This window comes from Bufo gargarizans, unplaced genomic scaffold, assembly GCF_014858855.1.
Source record: "Bufo gargarizans isolate SCDJY-AF-19 unplaced genomic scaffold, ASM1485885v1 original_scaffold_2032_pilon, whole genome shotgun sequence".
NCBI classification, from domain to species: domain Eukaryota; kingdom Metazoa; phylum Chordata; class Amphibia; order Anura; family Bufonidae; genus Bufo; species Bufo gargarizans.
The window spans coordinates 72730-92156 of NW_025334611.1; the positions used below are offsets into that span (position 1 = coordinate 72730).

At 44.6% G+C, this 19427-nt stretch overlaps 1 protein-coding gene across 1 annotated transcript in view; it reads left to right on the forward strand.

Moving 5' to 3' along the window:
• LOC122923878 (cytochrome P450 2G1-like) overlaps positions 1 to 16362 on the forward strand; it is a 34615-nt gene extending 18253 nt beyond the window's left edge. The window contains exons 5-10 of the mRNA XM_044274728.1: positions 4794 to 4954; positions 5094 to 5270; positions 5422 to 5563; positions 7664 to 7851; positions 13785 to 13926; positions 16055 to 16362. Of these exons, the coding sequence (XP_044130663.1) occupies positions 4794 to 4954; positions 5094 to 5270; positions 5422 to 5563; positions 7664 to 7851; positions 13785 to 13926; positions 16055 to 16236 (992 nt within the window). The 3' untranslated portion in view covers positions 16237 to 16362. The remainder of the gene's footprint in view (positions 1 to 4793; positions 4955 to 5093; positions 5271 to 5421; positions 5564 to 7663; positions 7852 to 13784; positions 13927 to 16054) is intronic.
• The last annotated feature ends 3065 nt before the right edge of the window (positions 16363 to 19427 follow it).

Genomic DNA, 19427 nt, shown 5'->3' on the forward strand with positions numbered 1-19427 from the left:
TCATGATTTTATTAAAGACACGGAGGCGAGTATTGCATATAACTCTCTTTACTGTTACCATAGCAGCAAAGAAGAACATGTCAATCAAAAGAAAAAACCATAACAACTGACTCCTCCCCTCCATCCCAGTATATATTGTCTCTCCCCTCTGGGATCATCCTCTTTCTTTGCTGCTGCCATGGCAGATAAGTAGTTTCCTTTTGCTGTATATCATTCTGTGTGTTGGAGTTTTCCTTTTAGGGTTTTCTCCTCGTGAGGTGAGATCGGAGAAGGGATGGACTGTGCGCCATGATAAGGATATCGTCGAGATAAATTATCATGCGCACCCCTCTGCTGCGGAGCCAAGATACCACCGGTTTCATCACCTTGGTGAAACACCACGGGGCGGACGAAAGACCGAACGGCAGGCAAGTGAACCGCCAAATCTGGTCTCCCCAAAGGAAGCAAAGCAGGTCTCTGGAAGACGGGGCTACCGGTACCGTAAGGTATGCATCTTTGAGGTCCAGTTTGACCATCCAATCGCCGGGTAGTAGCATATCCCTTAAAAGATGGATGCCTTCCATCTTGAAATGCCGGTACTGAACCAGTGAGTTGAGGGCCTTCAGGTTGATAACTGGGCGCATTTGACCGCCCTTTTTCTGAACCAAAAACATGCCACTGACCACCCTGTCGGGGTGAGGTGAGGTGCGCTCTATCGCCCTCTTGTGGACCAACCCCACCAGCTCCCTGTGTAAATGACGCAGAAGGGAACCGGTTAAGTGGATGGGGCGAGGAGTGGGTAGTTGGCTCGGTGAAGCCACCAAGTCTATCGTGAATCCCCTGATGGTCTGGAGTACCCACTGGTCTGAGGTGATCTCGGACCAGGCATTGAAACAGAAACGGAGTCTGCCCCCGACACAACCTGTTGAAGAAAGCACAGGAATCACTGGCTGGGGACTCACCAACTGGACGGCGATAGGACGGGGTCCCGCGGTAATTCCTGGACCGACCCGAAGAGCCCCTGGATGGGAAAAAGGACGGCTGGTGCCTTGGGTCCTGGAGGGAGGATCGATAACTGAAGGAGCCTCGTCCCGTTCCGCGGGAGTGGAAATCCGACCGGCCGGACAGACGGCCCCTAGAACTGCCGGCCCTGCTGGAAAAACGGTTGTTGAAAACGCGTTTCATTGACGTTTGGGCCTTGTCTAACGCCGTAAAGGCCCCGACGTAACTGCCCAGTTCCTTAATGAATGAGTCTCCAAATAAGAGACCCTGGGCATTCTTGCCTGCCTCAGACAAGGCTAAATTGGACAGCTTCGGTTCCACCTTCATCACAATGGCTTTTCGCCGTTCGATGGCCAGAGAGGTGTTCACGTTGCCCGTGATGCAGATGGCCCGTTGGACCCATCCGCCCAATTCAACCGGGTCGACCGGCCTGCCCTCCGACTTAGCGGACTCCGCCATCTCAAAGATCTTGGCGAGGGGCCCCGTGATGTCAAGGAGCTTGTCCTGCACGGCCCGCAAAGCGAAATCCAACCCCTTTTTCGGGTTGAATTTCGTTTTGGTGAGGAATTGGACCATCTTCGGGTCCACCGTAGGCGTCTCACACACTTTATTCAAAATTAGAGGCCGAGGGCATTCTGCCCATAATTTGTTCCGGGACTCCTTACTCAGAGGAGTACGGATTTTTGCCTCTAAATATTGAGCCACCGGAGTGGTGGGGAGCCATTCCGCAGAGCGGGGATGATGGAGTTCGTCCGGGTTAAACAAAGGAGTACCCAGGGAGTCAACCATGCGGTCGTCTGGGAGAGGCTGGTTTCCCTGTACGGAAACCGCTGGTATGGACGGCCCGGGGGTAGGCGATATATCCAGGGGATCAACCTCAACATCCTGAATTTCATCTAAAGAGTCGTATAGAGACTCATTACGCGCCTCCTCGTTCGATTCTTTCTCAGAATCAGACAGTGGCTCAGGCATAGTCCTGGCCGATTTCCATGCACGAGAGCGTTCTGCCTGTCGTGCGCAGGCTCTTTTCCGCGGGACAACCGCGTGGTCACGTGATGGATTACCATCGGTTCTCAGAGTTCTGGAGGCAGATGGTCTGGCGATATCCACAGCCTGGTCCTGTATGGAGCCAGCGGGTTGTGCACTTAGGGCCTGAGAAATCGACTGAGACAGTGCTGAGGACATAGAGCCCATCGCCGCCATGATTGCGTCAGAAATAGACTGCTGCAGCGCAGTATGTTCTAACCCCTGCGGATCTGCATTGCGGGTGGGGGCATTGGTGGGAACAGGGGGCGTGCTAGGGGCATCCTGCCTGGAAGAGGAACTACGGCGAGACATGATAAGTGGTAGGAGTTAGTCACCCCAGACCACCAGAAGGACAGACCTGTAAAAGAAGGAAAAAAACGCTAATGAGGGCCTGCACTCAAGGAAGACAAACTAAAGCGCCGATAAGGGGGCCCAAGCTTACCGAAAATGTAGCAGGTAGATGTCACAGGGACCGGAGTGAGACTGCTGTTGCAATATGAAGAGTGCTGTGAAAAAGCGCGCGTCGCAACCGGAAGGAAGAGGGCGGGAGGCGGGTACTAGGCCCGCGATGTAGGAAACCCTAGAGCCGTGGGAGTCCGAAATCCCGCCTATCGCGAGATCTCGGGCGAGCGCTGGGGAAAACTAAGATGGCGGCCGAAATCTCGCGAATCGCGAGACTTCGGCCGCAACGGAGAGCACAGAGGTAAATAGCAGGCACTGGAGACCGGAGACCGGGACAGGAACGGAGGGAAGGAAATGGGTAAGACCGAGGATAAATAACCGAGTATCGGCAAGTAAGGGGAAAAACAAATGACCCGGCGATACACAAAAGGAGGGGCAATAACTATATATACATAAAATTCAGTAAATTCCCGCAGAACCCAGGTCCCTGGGGAATAAGGTGACCAGGGGATACCTGGGCAAGTAAGCAAAGAGGAGAAAACCCTAAAAGGAAAACTCCAACACACAGAATGATATACAGCAAAAGGAAACTACTTATCTGCCATGGCAGCAGCAAAGAAAGAGGATGATCCCAGAGGGGAGAGACAATATATACTGGGATGGAGGGGAGGAGTCAGTTGTTATGGTTTTTTCTTTTGATTGACATGTTCTTCTTTGCTGCTATGGTAACAGTAAAGAGAGTTATATGCAATAGGAGCCTCCGTGTCTTGTGATAAAATTAGAACTGTTTGGGCCCATGGATCAACGCTATGTTTGGAGGAGGAAGAACAAGGCCTATGAAGAAAAGAACACCTTGCCTACTGTGAAGCATGGCGGGGGGTCAATCATGGTCTGGGGCTGTTTTGCTTCTACAGGTACAGGGAAGCTTCAGCGTGTGCAAGGTACCATGAATTCTCTTCAGTACCAGGAGATATTGGATTCAAATGTGATGCAGTCCGTCACAAACCTGGGGCTTGGGAGACGTTGGACCTTTCAACAGGACAATGATCCCAAGCATACCTCCAAGTCCACTAGAGCATGGTTGCAGATTAAAGGCTGGAACATTTTGAAGTGGCCATCGCAGTCACCAGACTTAAATCCGATTGAGAACCTGCGGTGGGACTTAAAGAAAGCAGTTGCAGCGCATAAGCCTAAGAATGTGACTGAACTGGAGGCTTTTGCCCATGAAGAATGGGCGAAGATACCCGTAGATCGCTGCAAGACACTTGTGTCAAGCTATGCTTCACGTTTAAAAGCTGTTATAACTGGAAAAGGATGTTGTACTAAGTACTAAGATTGAATGTCACTTGGGGGTTGAATAAAACTGATAATGATGTGAGCACAGAAAATACATTTCTGGTTATTTCATTATAAATGTTATGTTATATTTGTCTGACTTACAAGAGCCTCTTTGATTTAATTGTAAACAAGATGACTGAAATGATCAAAATCAATGTCAAACTGGCCAAAACACTCAATTTCAGTGGGAGTTGAATAATTTTGAACACAACTGTAGTGTCACACGACAAATGTCATCGTGTAGACCTAGCCTAAAGAGAGAGCAGAGTGATTCTCTTCTCTCCTATGTGAGCTGCTGTTTTTTTCAGGCTTGCTTCTTTGTCCAATGCTCATGTGAGCCCCTGGCTCTTTTTACAGTTTCATCCTTTTATGTATTTATTTATTTTTTGCATATGAACTAGTACTCAGTAATAAAATATTTCTACGTTTATTTGTTGGTTTGCATAGGGTGGACGCATTCCTTTTTTCCCCTTGTTTTGCCGTTGTATTGAAGGGTCCACGGACCGCTAACAGGCCTTTTATGTGAGTTATGTCTCTAAAGACTTCTGCCGTGAGCTTTTCTGATCCTCCCGATCGCATGATCCAGTTGCAAAATGTACTACGGGGTGAAATCCCTTTGTAAATTGCAATTATTGTGTACATTGTACAACGCAAGTCATTTCAATCAGGACTGCCATGCTATAACTTCCAGTGCCATTATATGACCTGGTTGTAATAAAATTTCAAAATGTCGGAATCAAAATGTGATGGATTCTGCTAAGATATGAATTGTAAAGCTGGCCATACACATTAGATCTATGTTGGACTTTGGGGAAGATGTCGGAAGAGATAATGATTAGGCACACTGGATTTCAACTGTCTGCTCCTTTTGTTTTTAGGAGAGAAGTCACTGGCAGAGGTGTCTGGCTATGGCTTTCACCCTTCTCCTCATTCGCTACATTTACACAATGTACATGGATAGGAGAATCGAGAGAAGTAACAGCCGAGTGTTCAGCCAACAAATTTCTCAAGTCATTGATTTAAAAATAATGGATATTTCCCTACAGGAACGCCCTTTGACCCAACTAATCTGCTGACCTTGGCAGTGTCCAATGTTATCTGCTCAATAGTGTTTGGAGAACGTTTTGAGTATGAAGATCATAAGTTCAGGACACTTCTTACCTTACTGAAAGAAATGGCCCTACTTCTGTCTTCCACATGGGGAATAGTAAGTTCACATACTCCATAACTCTTGGTAAAACTAGGAGATTATAAGAATATCACATAACAATGAATTCTGAAGGACCATACTAATAGAACCTTTTCCCCCGTACTAATAGTGCCTTTTTCTCCACTCTTTTTTTCAGCTTCTCAATATCTTTCCCAAGACTTTCCACTTTCTTCCTGGACCCCACCAAAAGATATTTACAAATCTGGAAAAACTGAAAGACTTTGTTGCAGAGTCCTTGGAATGTCACAAAGCGACACTTGACCCTAATTGTCCTCGGGACTTCATTGACTGCTTCTTAATAAAGATGGAGAAGGTGACGTCCAACATTTCTATATGTGAAGTGTTTTAATAAAACAGAAAGCAAGCTAGTTCTTATAGTATCTACTGTATATAGCCTAACATGCAATTGCCAAATCACCATGATAGACATACATAATAATCTCAAATACTTTGTGACTTTACAGGAGAAGAACAATCCGAAAACGGAGTTCCACTTTGATAATTTATTTGGCACTGTCATAGACCTCTTCTTTGCTGGCACAGAAACAACAAGCACAACCATGAAATATGGTTTACTCTATCTGCTCAAGTACCCCGATGTGCAAAGTAAGCATTTATTAGTATCCTATCAGAGAGTTGTGAGGGTTACAAAAGTTTTCCAGTACGTAGATACTAATGGACTATTTTCAGGATAAGTCATCATTATCATATCAGTGGGGTTCGATAACCCACATGCCACCAATCTGCTGTTTTGGGCAGCCACTGGCAATGGAAACTATACTGTGAATGGGACATAAGCTTTTGTCCACTGTGTAGTGACCATGCCAGGATACCGCAGATACGCTCCCATTCAGGGGAACAGGAGCTGAGCTGCAGTGTGCCGGCAGAAGAAACAACCCAGTGGACAGAGACGTTCATCCACTGTATAGTTTTCTGTGCTGGTGACTTCTTCAAATAGCGTGTGGAGTATCCGACTCAGGTCATCAGTATCTAACTACTAAAAAATGTCTTTAAATATGCTCTCCAGGATTAGAAAAAAAATGGCTGCTTTCTACCAAAAACAGAGCCACACCTGTCTATGTGTTCTGCCTCATTTTGCAGCTCAGCTCAGTTGAAATAAAAGGTGCTGTGAACAGATGTGGCACAGTTTTTTGGGAAATAAAACAGCTATGTTTTTATAAAGATCCATTCGGTCCACATCCGATCCACATTTTTTGCGGATCGGATGTGGACCCATTCATTGGGGCTGCAAAAGAAGCTGACAGCATGTCCGAATACGCATGTCCGCCTCACAAAAAGGCTACAACATGTCCTATTCTTTTCCATTTTGTGAACAAGAATAGGCATTTCTATCATAGGGCAGGACGTACCGATCCGCAAAACATGGAATGCACACGGCCAGTATTAATATTTAAAAATGGATATGGTCGTGTGAACGCACCCTAATCCTCAACAATCCCTGGACAAAATAAAAATCCAATGAAAAAAGATCATCTGATATGACAAAGATACATGTGAAAAGATTGGCTCACTTGAAATGTATTTTTATGTCTACATGACAGTTTGTAAAATCTGTGACTTTTCCCCGCTCACGCCAGGTCTTAAATTGTGGGTGTGGGTTGGAGGAACCGGCAGACCCATCCCATGTACCATTTTCTACGCCTGTTTCAGGTGTACAAAAAGGTCTAAATGTAAGACAGCTAGGAAGCTGTCTTACATTTAGCACTGGCGCTGGATGCGCCAAAGTTATGGAGAGGCCTTCGGCAGCTATGGGTCTAAAACGCCGGTCTTAATAAATGTGTCCCTAAATACATAAAATTTAGACCTATGATGTACACAAATGGAAGACACAATTACTTTAGACATCAGTTATTAGTGAATAGCAGTTACAACAGGAACGCACCCAAGATTTGCCGCATTTTCTTCAATCAAGATGGCCGCAACGGCCTCTCTGCGATCAAGTCGATAAGGTGAGTATGTACTTTTTTTTTAACCCCTGAAAGTACTGCTGCGATCAGCATTGAATGCGGCATCTGAGGGGTTCAATGATGAGGGGTGACGCGATCGCTGTTCCACGCCATTGCGCCCACAGCATACAATAGAATGTGATTCCTCACTTCATACTTCGTTACAAATCGAATTTCTTGTTAAGTCCGGCGAAGCAGCCGAATTGAATATTTCAAAACTTATCATCACAAATTAGAGAAATTCAGGACTCCAAGTAGATATAATTTATAGATGCTCTAATGGTCGATGAGCCCGTTCACAAACAGGAACTGGAACCTGGAAACCCCACCCACAATGCCCAGACCTCTCATACAGAGAATACTTACCTGGTCCCCTACGCCTGTGTCCTTCTGGATCCCTCCACAGCAGTCGCTGCATCTCCCTGGTGTGCAGATCACAGGGTGGGGAGTTGCAGCCAATAACAACCTACCCCCTTTCGTTATGTGTGACATGACATAAGGGGGAAGGTCAACTATTGGAATCCTGAATTTCTCTAGATATAGTCCTAATCTCTAAGATGGGACGTGGATTATAGATCTTTGGTGATGTTGGCACCTGAAACTGACCTCCTTCCTGGCACCATGTATATAGATCTATACAGTATAATGCTACGAGGCTCTGCAATAATATATACTCCATTCTGAAAATGGGCAATCGAGAATTGACTTGTGTCTATTACCTTTTATTATGTGCCAAAAGAAAAAATTCACGAGGAGATGGATCAGGTGATTGGCCAAAATCAATGTCCTTCAGTAGAAGATCGAGTCCAGATGCCTTACACGGATGCTGTTATCCATGAAATTCAGAGGTTTGCTGACATCACACCTTTGGGACTTCCGCACGCAACTGGTCAAGACACAACATTCAGAGGATACCACATTCCCAAGGTCAGCTTTCTATAGTGCTTGAAAAGGCATTATATTGATATTCCTCATCTTCTTATATTATATTCTTCTGGTTTTCTGCAATTAATATAACCCGAACCGCTTTAGGAACAGACTCCACTCAAAGTGTGTTTTGAAGCTCTCGGAGAGGTGTGCGTTTGGAGTCAATGTGATTTGTTATTTTTAATAAATTTATGTTTATATAAATTTAAAAATAAAAAATCTAATAACATACGTACATATATACAGTAAATATGTAAATATAAAAATAATCCCTCATAGAAATGAATAGCAGGGTTCTGCAATTAAAGGGGTTGTCTCATCATAGATAATGGGGGCACATTGTTAGGATATGCCCCCATTGTCTTATATAGAGAATGGAGCCCCGCAAGGGGGTGGCTGGAGGACTCCGGTCCGGCCACCTCCAAGCCGGCTCCCCATAGAAGTGAATGGGAGCGTACCGTGCATGCGCAACCCCCACTTCCATTCATTTCTATGGGGCCGACGGAAATAGCTGAGCCAGCACTCGGCTATTTTCGCCGACCCCATAGAAAATTAATGGAGGGCGGCTGCGCATGCACAGGGCGCCCTCCTTCACTTGCGGCGCTCCGTTCTCGATATAGGTGCGGGACCCAGCGGTGGGACCCACACCTATAAGACAATGGGGGCATATCCTAGCAATGAGATAATGAGAAAACCCCTTTAATACTACCCAAACTGGTTAACATACAGACCGTTAAAAATGCGTTTCAAAGCTCTCGGTGCCGGAGTCGTGCTAACTATTTCTGGAGTCGATTTCTAGTTTTTAATAAATTTATTTTTTTGCAATGAATACAGCCTGAACCGCTTAACGTACAGACTCTGCTCAAACTCTGTTTCGAAACTCTCAGCACTGAGAGGTGTGCCATGAATTTTTCGGGTTAATGGGATTTTATAAATTTATGTTTAAAATTCAAAAACACCCTTAGAAACAAATGGCAGAATTCTGCGATTAATAAACTCCAAACCTCTTAACGTACAAACTCTGTTAAAGCTGTGTAAAGCTGAGAGGCGTGCCAAATTTGTAGTTTTTTTTTATAAATTTACATTAAAAGTTGAGAAAAAAAAAGCCATAAAAATGAATGGCGGCATGTTTGGAGATTTAAATTTTATCTACCATGGATGTTGGTACAGTCACAGTTAGTGATGAGCGAAGTTCTTAAACTCGATTTGGCTGCTTCACAGAATTTTCAGAAATAAATTTCTTTGTGAGTAGCTGCCGCAATAATGGGGAAGGGCGATAGTGCCGCCCCTGTCATAGAACCCCTCAGATGCAAAGTGAAAGTAAGAAGTCCAGGAATGAAGGATCACCCATAATGCTTTGCAGCCAGCAGATAGCCAGCCCCTGTGATGTCACAGCCCTATAAAAAGCCTCATCCTGCCTTGTCTCCGCCATTTTGCAGTGAACTGATCATAGGGCCTTGATTCTCAAATTGGGGTGAAAAAGCTGTGTAATCTAACCGTTATTTAGGTGCCCACCGTGTTTACTAGATAAGCAATTCTATTAAGCTTTGATTCTCATATTGGTGTGAATAATCTGTGTAATACAACTGTTAGTGTGATGTCCACATTGACATTGAATAACTTATTTTCCATATACAGTTACTGTTACCGTACAGTATGTACAACAAAGAGGTGCCAAAGGAACGGGCAGTGGCAAAAATGTTGCTGGAGCCAGCTGAAGTAGCAGCAGAAGTAGGGGTGCTGGTAGCAGCAGCCACAGCAACGGGCCAGAGCTGCCAGTGTCCAGCGATCGTGTTTTGACTACCAGTCCCGCTCTCCTTGAAAGGTTGACTCGGCCTTCAACTTCATCTCAACTGACATCAGACACACATTGTCTGGAGTCAGTGGGTTTCTCTGACACCACACTTAGTTGGCATGGCCTAGAAACAAGCCATGTGCCCCCACCTGTCCTGAACCTACCTCTTTCCATTGCTGCTCCTTCTGCCAGGCAAGTGATGTATGCTGCCAGCTCTGACGCTGTCAAATATTAGTGAGGACAGTCAGCAGCTACTGCTCAGCCCAGATTTGGAGGTGAAGTCCACTGCTTCCTCCTGTAGTCATGCAAGTAGCAATGATGAGAGTCGCGTGGGAGCAGGTGTTGCGAGCGTCCATGAGACTGGTGAGGGTGACATAAGTGATAAGCAGACAGTAGTGGATGATGATGTAGCCGATCGCACGTGGGAGCAGGGTGAAGAGGGGGTTTCATCATCATCATCAGCGGGCAAAGATGGCAGCTTGCCATTGAGACAGCAGCAGGATGGCAGCGTTCTGCTAAACCAGACAAGTGCAAGCATGGCCATGAGCCAGCAGGGTGGCAGCAGTGTGAAATCTGAAGCCAAACATGCCTGAGGTAGACCGTCTACTACTCAGGAGCCTACCTGTCCAGAAAAAACTAGCTGTGCATGGCTTCATAGAGGCAGGCAGTCATCATGCAGTGGTAGGGGTAAAATGGCATTTTTCGTCTTTGTGGGAATTTTTCATCAAGTCGCCGGAGGACGTCGGCATGGCTGTATATAGGATCTGTGGGCAGAAGGTGAAGTGTGGCCAGGTTGCCAATATTGGCACCACAGCCCTGCGTCAACACATGGAGTGTCACAATAAAGTGGTCTAGGAATACCGTGGCGCTAATGTAGCATTAAAGTCTGACTCATCTCCCAGCAGAACCCACCCCTTCTTCAGCAGTTAGGGCTCCACCACCTCAGCAGAAGGGAGCTGCATTTCCTTGCCATCCTTCCTTCTCCTACTCTTGGTCATGGGTTTTGCAGACAATCGATCACCGAGGCGATTGCAAAGAGAAAACAGTATGCATTCACTCATTCAACAGCGCAGAAGCTGAACCTGCTCCTAGCCAAGTTGCTGGTCCCAAGCAAACACTACTTCTCTAAAAAAAGGTGTACCAGCCCTGCATACATACATAGAGTAGAAGGTGGGTCAGTTCTTGAGCTTGTCGGTGTCTGGTACAGTTCACTGCAACGCTGACGTGTGGAGCTGTATCTATGGTCAAGGATAATATATGTCCTTTATGGCCGACTAGGTAAATGTGGTTCTGACCCAGGCACACCAGCAACTTGGCCAGGTGATGGCAATTCCGCCTCCACTTCCTTATGCTAAGATTTTGGCACCAATGTCCTCCTCCACGTCCTCATCCTCCACCTTGTCCACAGCCTCCACTGTAAGCATAGTTCACAGTAGTCCTTCTGCATACCACCTATGCAGAGCACAGCAGTGTCACGCTGTTCTGTACCTGGTCAGCCTGGGCGAACGGAGTCACACCGCCGAGGAACTGCTCCACTTCATCAACCAAGAAATCAAATCCTGACTGTCTCCTCACCAACTGAAGATTAGAACCATGGTCACCTATAACGGAAAGAACATTGTGTCCGCACTGCATCTAGGATGGCTGACCTATGCACCCTGTATGGCGCACATCTTTAATCTGGTTGCAAACTGGTTCCTGAAGTCTTCCACCTAACTGCAAGTCATCTTGAAAATGGCCAGAAAACTGTGAATGGACCTTAGCCACTCTTACCCTGCAAAACACGGCCTCCTTGAGCTGCAAACATTGCCTCATATGCAACGTTTCCACACATTGGAACTCCACCCTGCTCATGATGGATTGACTATATAAGTAAAGGAATGCCGTGAATGATTTCTTGATGATGCAGGAGGACAAAAGTACTCCCCTGTGTAACTTGATGTTTGCCAGTGGAAGCTCATGCGTGACAACTGCTGTTTGCTCAGGCCCTTTGAGGAGGCCATTTTATTTGTCAGTCACCAGGAATATGAGATGAATGATGTAATTACACTCCATGTCCTGGAGCAGATGCTGATAAATCTGGCTAGCCAGGGGTCAGGAGACATGGCCTTTTTTTAAACCTGCTGAGAGGGATGAAAAACTCAACTAATATCCTATGTAGATGGATGGTCGCTGCCTATGTATGCCATTGCCAGTCCTCATGAAGTTCTGACTGGGGGGACCCCCTGCACTTACGCTCCACTGCCATGACTTCTGGAGATGGGGGGGGGGGCAGGAGCAACACTAAAGTCTTGAGTCTCCAATGAGCATTTTTTTCACCTGTCAACTGAAGAAACCACCGAGCAGCAGAAGTTGGACAGGCAGCAGAACCTGAACCAGCAGGTGATGGCATACTTGGACTGTACCCTGCCACCCCAGGTGCATCTTCTGCCGTCTTCTCCTACTACCATCCACCATCTTGTGCTGTTACTGCAACTGCTGTTTTCTGGGCCACTTTGTTGGCTCATCATGCTGTTGCCACCCTCAGCACTCTATGACCATGCCACTATGTTGGCTCCTCATGCTGTTGCCACCATCCCCACTGTGACTGGGCCACTATGTAGACTCCTTATGCTGTTGCCACCCTCACTTTTCTGTGATGGGTCCACTGTTTGGCCTTGTTGACATCACATTTTTTTTACCATTCTGATCTGTCAGAAGAACCAAAAAACGAGAAGCACAACATATTCTGTTTTTGGAGCATCCAAAAAGTCTCTCTCTCACAGTCAGTATTTTGCATCAGGATTCGGATTCCAAAAGCAGGAGTAGGTCCAAAATGCAGAAGACATGCAAATATTTCCATCACATGTTTTGGACCCACTCCTGTTTTTGTCTTACCAATACTGATCAAATACTGATGCACAAAACTGACCAAATACTGACCGTGTGATAGAGGCCATTAAAGTCCTGCATGCAAGACTTCTCTTCCATCTAATTAAAACGATTTCAGAGTTTAATGGCCAAAACTCATGCAAATTGAGCATGGGGCCTCTATCACATAGTCAGATGACCGTGTGAAGGCAGATGCTCCACAGACAGAATCCTTTTTTTGGGGTTGTTCTTCTGATGGATCACAAGAAGGGAAAAATAAACAGTGACGTCAACACAAACTTACAGCTGACAACCTCTTTACTCTGTCCTGGGGCTACTACTTGTATCAGCGTGTAACAGAACAGGTTCTCTTACCTGTGAGGCTAAGTTCACACTTCAGTTATTTGGTCAGTTTTTGACTCCTAACTGGCCAAATAAGTGAAGGGTGAACTGAGTCTTAAGTCCCAAGGAAATTTGGCTTCAAAGCGAATTTAATTTTCTCTGACATTCGGATCGAAGTCCACTTCGTGAACTTTGATTCGATCAAAACACTTGTCACAGTCTAACTACCATTGAGTCTCACAGACACAGCACCAACGTATGTCCCCTTTTCTCACTCACTTTCACATACGCACACTATCAGCCCTTTTCAAGCACTGTGGGGGTCATTTATGACCAGATATATGCCTCTTTTGTGGCATATATCCGGAGCAGATTCTGTCGCACGCCATGGTGCAGCAGAATCAGCGACTTCTTCCCCGCTCATGCTAGGTCTAGTGGCCATGTAAAAGGATGGGTCGGCAGGCCTGTCTCACTCATCATTTTCTATGCCTGGCTTAGGTGTAGAAAATGGTCCAAATGTAAGACAGCAAGGTACTGGTTTACATTTGGAATGGGTGCTGGATGCATCAAAGTTATGTAGAGGCCAGCGCCTCTACATAACTTCAGCGATCCATCACCAGCGTAGAGGCCTATTAAGACTTGCGCCTAAAATGCTGGTCTTAATAAATGTGCCCTATGTATTTTCTTCAGGAAATTACAATCTACTGTAGTCATATTTGCTGACTTTATGTGAACCCCAAACTTAGCAAAAATGAAATACAGTATGCACATAAATTCATAGAACATTTTGGGGGGTTAAGGAGAGTAAACCAGAAGCCACCCACAAACAACAGGAATGTAATGTGATGGTGAACCATATAAAACCCCATGATGTCTTTGTGTTGTTGAAATGTACTTTTATATATACAGTAAAACAAATTTCACATTTGCTTATTTATGTTTGCAGGACATTGTCATTTTCCCCTTGCTGACCTCCGTCTTAAAAGACCCCAAATGTTTTAAGAACCCAAAAAAATTTGATCCTACAAACTTTCTGAATGAATACGGCAGCTTCCAGAAAAATGAGGCTTTTGTACCTTTCTCTCTAGGTAATGTGTATGAGCATTGTTGCATTAGTATATATTAATATACTGTATAATCCATAGCTTGTCATAACTTACCAGATTTGTTTTAGTCAAGTAGGGGGAAGATAGTGATTGTTTCAGATGAGTAAATAGGTCAGAGCGATGAGGTGGTCAACTGCCAATACAGTGGGGGCTTCCAATATGACCATGTCTTCTAACATAGGATCACAGATCACATGTAGAAAGGGTTGTGACAAGCTCTAGGTATCACACATATGTAAGGCACATTTACCCAGCCATATTTGTGGCTCGTATTTTTTTTTCTAATGGCATTGGATCCCAGAAAGTGACCTCAGAAAAGTGGCAACTCCAAGTGCCCTTATGGATGGGCTACAGTCCCCACATAACTTCGCCCATGTTCTTATCTAGCTGAAATTTATACCATCACATTTGACAGAAAAAGCAGAGCTGCATGAAAAATGATAGACCCCTTAGTGAGTTCCTGAAATAACCTTTTAGAAGTTATTGAGGTCGTTCAGCATTATTACAGGGAGTGCAGAATTATTAGGCAAGTTGTATTTTTGAGGATTAATTTTATTATTGAACAACAACCATGTTCTCAATGAACCCAGAAAACTCATTAATATCAAAGCTGAATATTTTTGGAAGTAGTTTTTAGTTTGTTTTTAGTTTTAGCTATTTTAGGGGGATATCTGTGTGTGCAGGTGACTATTACTGTACATAATTATTAGGCAACTTAACAAAAAACAAATATATACCCATTTCAATTATTTATTTTTACCAGTGAAACTAATATAACATCTCAACATTCACAAATATACATTTCTGACATTCAAAAACAAAACAAAAACAAATCAGTGACCAATATAGCCACCTTTCTTTGCAAGGACACTCAAAAGCCTGCCATCCATGGATTCTGTCAGTGTTTTGATCTGTTCACCATCAACATTGCGTGCAGCAGCAACCACAGCCTCCCAGACACTGTTCAGAGAGGTGTACTGTTTTCCCTCCTTGTAAATCTCACATTTGATGATGGACCACAGGTTCTCAATGGGGTTCAGATCAGGTGAACAAGGAGGCCATGTCATTAGATTTTCTTCTTTTATACCCTTTCTTGCCAGCCACGTTGTGGAGTACTTGGACGCGTGTGATGGAGCATTGTCCTGCATGAAAATCATGTTTTTCTTACCTTGCAGACTTCTTCCTGTACCACTGCTTGAAGAAGGTGTCTTCCAGAAACTGGCAGTAGGACTGGGAGTTGAGCTTGACTCCATCCTCAACCCAAAAAGGCCCCACAAGCTCATCTTTGATGATACCAGCCCAAACCAGTACTCCACCTCCACCTTGCTGGCGTCTGAGTCGGACTGGAGCTCTCTGCCCTTTACCAATCCAGCCATCTGGCCCATCAAGACTCACTCTCATTTCATCAGTCCATAAAACCTTAGAAAAATCAGTCTTGAGATATTTCTTGGCCCAGTCTTGACGTTTCAGCTTGTGTGTCTTGTTCAGTGGTGGTCGTCTTTCAGCCTTTCTTACCTTGGCCATGTCTCTGAGTATTGCACACCTTGTGCTTTTGGGCACTCCAGTGATGTTGCAGCTCTGAAATATGGCCAAACTGGTGGCAAGTGGCATCTTGGCAGCTGCACGCTTGACTTTTCTCAGTTCATGGGCAGTTATTTTGCGCCTTGGTTTTTCCACACGCTTCTTGCGACCCTGTTGACTATTTTGAATGAAACGCTTGATTGTTCGATGATCATGCTTCAGAAGCTTTGCAATTTTAAGAGTGCTGCATCCCTCTGCAAGATATCTCGCTATTTTTGACTTTTCTGAGCCTGTCAAGTCCTTCTTTTGACCCATTTTGCCAAAGGAAAGGAAGTTGCCTAATAATTATGCACACCTGATATAGGGTGTTGATGTCATTAGACCACACCCCTTCTCATTACAGAGATGCACATCACCTAATATGCTTAATAGGTAGTAGGCTTTCGAGCCTATACAGCTTGGAGTAAGACAACATGCATAAAGAGGATGATGTGGTCAAAATACTCATTTGCCTAATAATTCTGCACGTAGTGTATATTCTACAAATATGTCAAACTAATTTATCTCTATATGTCATCCCTTACCATAGGCAAAAGAAGTTGCATTGGAGAGGGTCTGGCACGGATGGAAATATTTATTTTCCTTACCACCATTTTACAAAGATTTTACCTGAAATCAGAAGTGGCCCCTGAGGATCTTGAAATAACTCCAGAACCAAACAAAAATGGAGGAGTACCAAGAACCTACCAGATGTATGTGACCCCTAGATGACCAAAGCACACGAAGGAAGCTTTTCTTTATTTCCTAGAAGTTTAATAATTGCCATGAATAACAAGATGTTGTCATATATGTGTAATCTTCTAAGAACAGAGCACCTACAATATATACAAATTTATACTATGATTAATTGTTGTTTATTCCATCTCTATGCGGATACTTGTGTAACCAATGTAAGGCTTATGCGGATGGTAGAGCCTATGCAGTTAAGTAAATTGGCAAACAGTGTCCGTGTGCGGTCATATAGGCTCTCATAGGTGGTGTACATTCAGAGATAGTCTCCCCTTGATGCATCGAATCCAAGGGCAGAAGGCCCACGGCAATTTAGAGATGAGCGAATTGATTCTAAATAAATCAGATTCATTATAAATTTCACAAATGAATCTGAAGCTTTTGCAAATTGATCTGGACAAACCACATAAAATTGTCTCCCAGAGCCATTTTACTGTTAAAGGGCTCTGTCACCCCACTAAACTGTTTGTTTTTTGTTTCTTTTTTCAGGGTGGCACTTCTTCTCCATCAGCATAGGGATCTACCTGACTGCTGTCCCTCTGTTTGGCTGATGAGGCTGTCTTTCAGCCGCTGAGCCAACCAGGTCAAGCCCTCCCCCCCCCCCCACTTCCTCCAAGTGTCATGATCCTCCATCTTCTTCCCCCCTAGTGGTTTTCCCTGTCAATATAAAAGGGCTTCTGTCACCCCACTAAACAGTGTTCTTTTTTTTTGTTTTTTTTTTGGTGTACTTATAATCCCTATACTGCGATTTATCCATACATAATTTGATTAATCATTTTGGTTCAGTAGATTTTGCTAAAAATGTACTTTTATAATATGTAAATTACCTGTCTACCAGCAAGTAGGGCGGTTACTTGCTGCTAGCAGCCGCATCCTCCTATCATAATGACGCTCCCTCCGCATGTTGGTTGACAGGGCCAGCGAACGGGATCGTTCTCTGCTGGCCCTGTTTGCATTCAAAATCTGGCGCCTGCGCCGTACCTGTCTTCAATCGGCGCAGGCGCACTGAGAGGCGGGCGCTCGCTCGGCCGCTCCATCATCAATGCGCCTGCACCGGGTGTAGATGTGACGTCATCGGCGCAGGCGCATTGAGGATGGAGCGGCCGAGCGAGCGTCCGCCTCTCAGTACGCCTGCGCCGATTGAAGACAGGTACGGCGCAGGCGCCAGATTTTGAATGCAAACAGGGCCAGCAGAGAACGATCCCATTCGCTGGCCCTGTCAATCAACATGCGGAGGGGGTGTCTTTATGATAGGAGGATGCGGCTGCTACCAGCAAGTAGCCGCCCTACTTGCTGGTAGAGAGGTAATTTACATATTATAAAAGTGCGTTTTTAGCAAAATCTACTGAACCAAAATGATTAATCACATTATCTATGGATAAATCGCAGTATAGGGATTATAAGAACACACACAAAAAAAAAATAACTGTTTAGTGGGGTGACAGAAGCCCTTTAATATTGACAGGGAAAACCACTAGGGAGGAAGAAGATGGAGGATCATGACACTTGGAGGAAGTGGGGGGGGGGGAGGGCTTGACCTGGTTGGCTCAGCGGCTGAAAGACAGCCTCATCAGCCAAACAGAGGGACAGCAGTCAGGGAGATCCCTTTGCTGATGGAGAAGAAGTGCCACCTTGTCTTTAGGTTCTGACCTGGAAGGAGTTTGTCTGGCAGTGTCTGACAAAAAAAAAAAAAGAAAGAAAAACGATTCTAGACACAAGCCACTATTGAAGTGTGAAAGGAAGACTAAAGGGAGAGACAGAGAGCTATAATTGTGTAGATTAATATAGTTGCTTGCTGCTGTAGCAGTTCAGGCAGTTCTGCATTACAGGACCCCCTGAAAGAAAGAAAAAAAACTATTTTTATCTGTATATGAACAAAGAGATGGCTTCACCACACCCCAAAAACCTCTATTTTCTACATGGGCTTGTTGCCAACACAACATCCCAATATTTCTCTGCTGCGAACACTGAGCAATTGAACATTTTTTTTTCCAGTGCATTATATCCATGTTATTAAACATGTTGCATTATGGCAAAAACATTTTACGGCAATAACACCATTTGTATACCTATTCAAAGTAAATTGCATATTCAGACAGCACTCCAGTGATGATTGCGAAGTGAAATATTTATTCAGCCAGATAGGTTAGTGCATATCAGTATAGTATAGCTATACTATACTGATGTGCACTAACCTATCTGGCTGAATAAATATTTCACTTTGCAATCATCACTGGAGTGCTGTCTGAATATGCGATTTACTTTGAATAGGTCTGATCCTGAGGTGGAGAAGGGATCTTAAAGGGACGGGCACCCAGGAAAAGCCATAGGATTGATGAGTGCTGTGGCCCCCTCTGCCTAATTACCATTGTTATACCTGTGCTATTAAATGCATAGTTCAAAGACTACATTATCTCTATCCAAACTAGGCATGCATAACAAATACATTTGTGCAGGTGCTAACCCAAGACTACCAGCTCAATATGATAGAAAAACGCACACTGCCATCAATAATCATAAAAAAAAAAATCCTCTTTATTAGTGTGCAATAATTACAATACATATGTATTAAGCAGACACACAATCCACACACCAGGTGCTATGCTGTGGTCAAAATAACATTGGGAAGGAGGTTAAAATACAAAAGTACTCGAGAATAATTTATATACAGGTCCTTCTAAAAAAATTAGCATATTGTGATAAAGTTCATTCTTTTCTGTAATGTACTGATAAACATTAGACTTTCATATATTTTAGATTCATTACACACAACTGAAGTAGTTCAAGCCTTTTATTGTTTTAATATTGATGATTTTGGCATACAGCTCATGAAAACCCAAATTTCCTATCTCAAAAAATTAGCATATTTCATCCGACCAATAAAAGTCAACCTTCAAATAATTATGTTCAGTTCTGCACTCAATACTTGGTCGGGAATCCTTTTGCAGAAATGACTGCTTCAATGCGGCGTGGCATGGAGGCAATCAGCCTGTGGCACTGCTGAGGTGTTATGGAGGCCCAGGATGCTTCGATAGCGGCCTTAAGCTCATCCAGAGTGTTGGGTCTTGCGTCTCTCAACTTTCTCTTCCCAATATCCCACAGATTCTCTATGGGGTTCAGGTCAGGAGAGTTGGCAGGCCAATTGAGCACAGTAATACCATGGTCAGTAAACC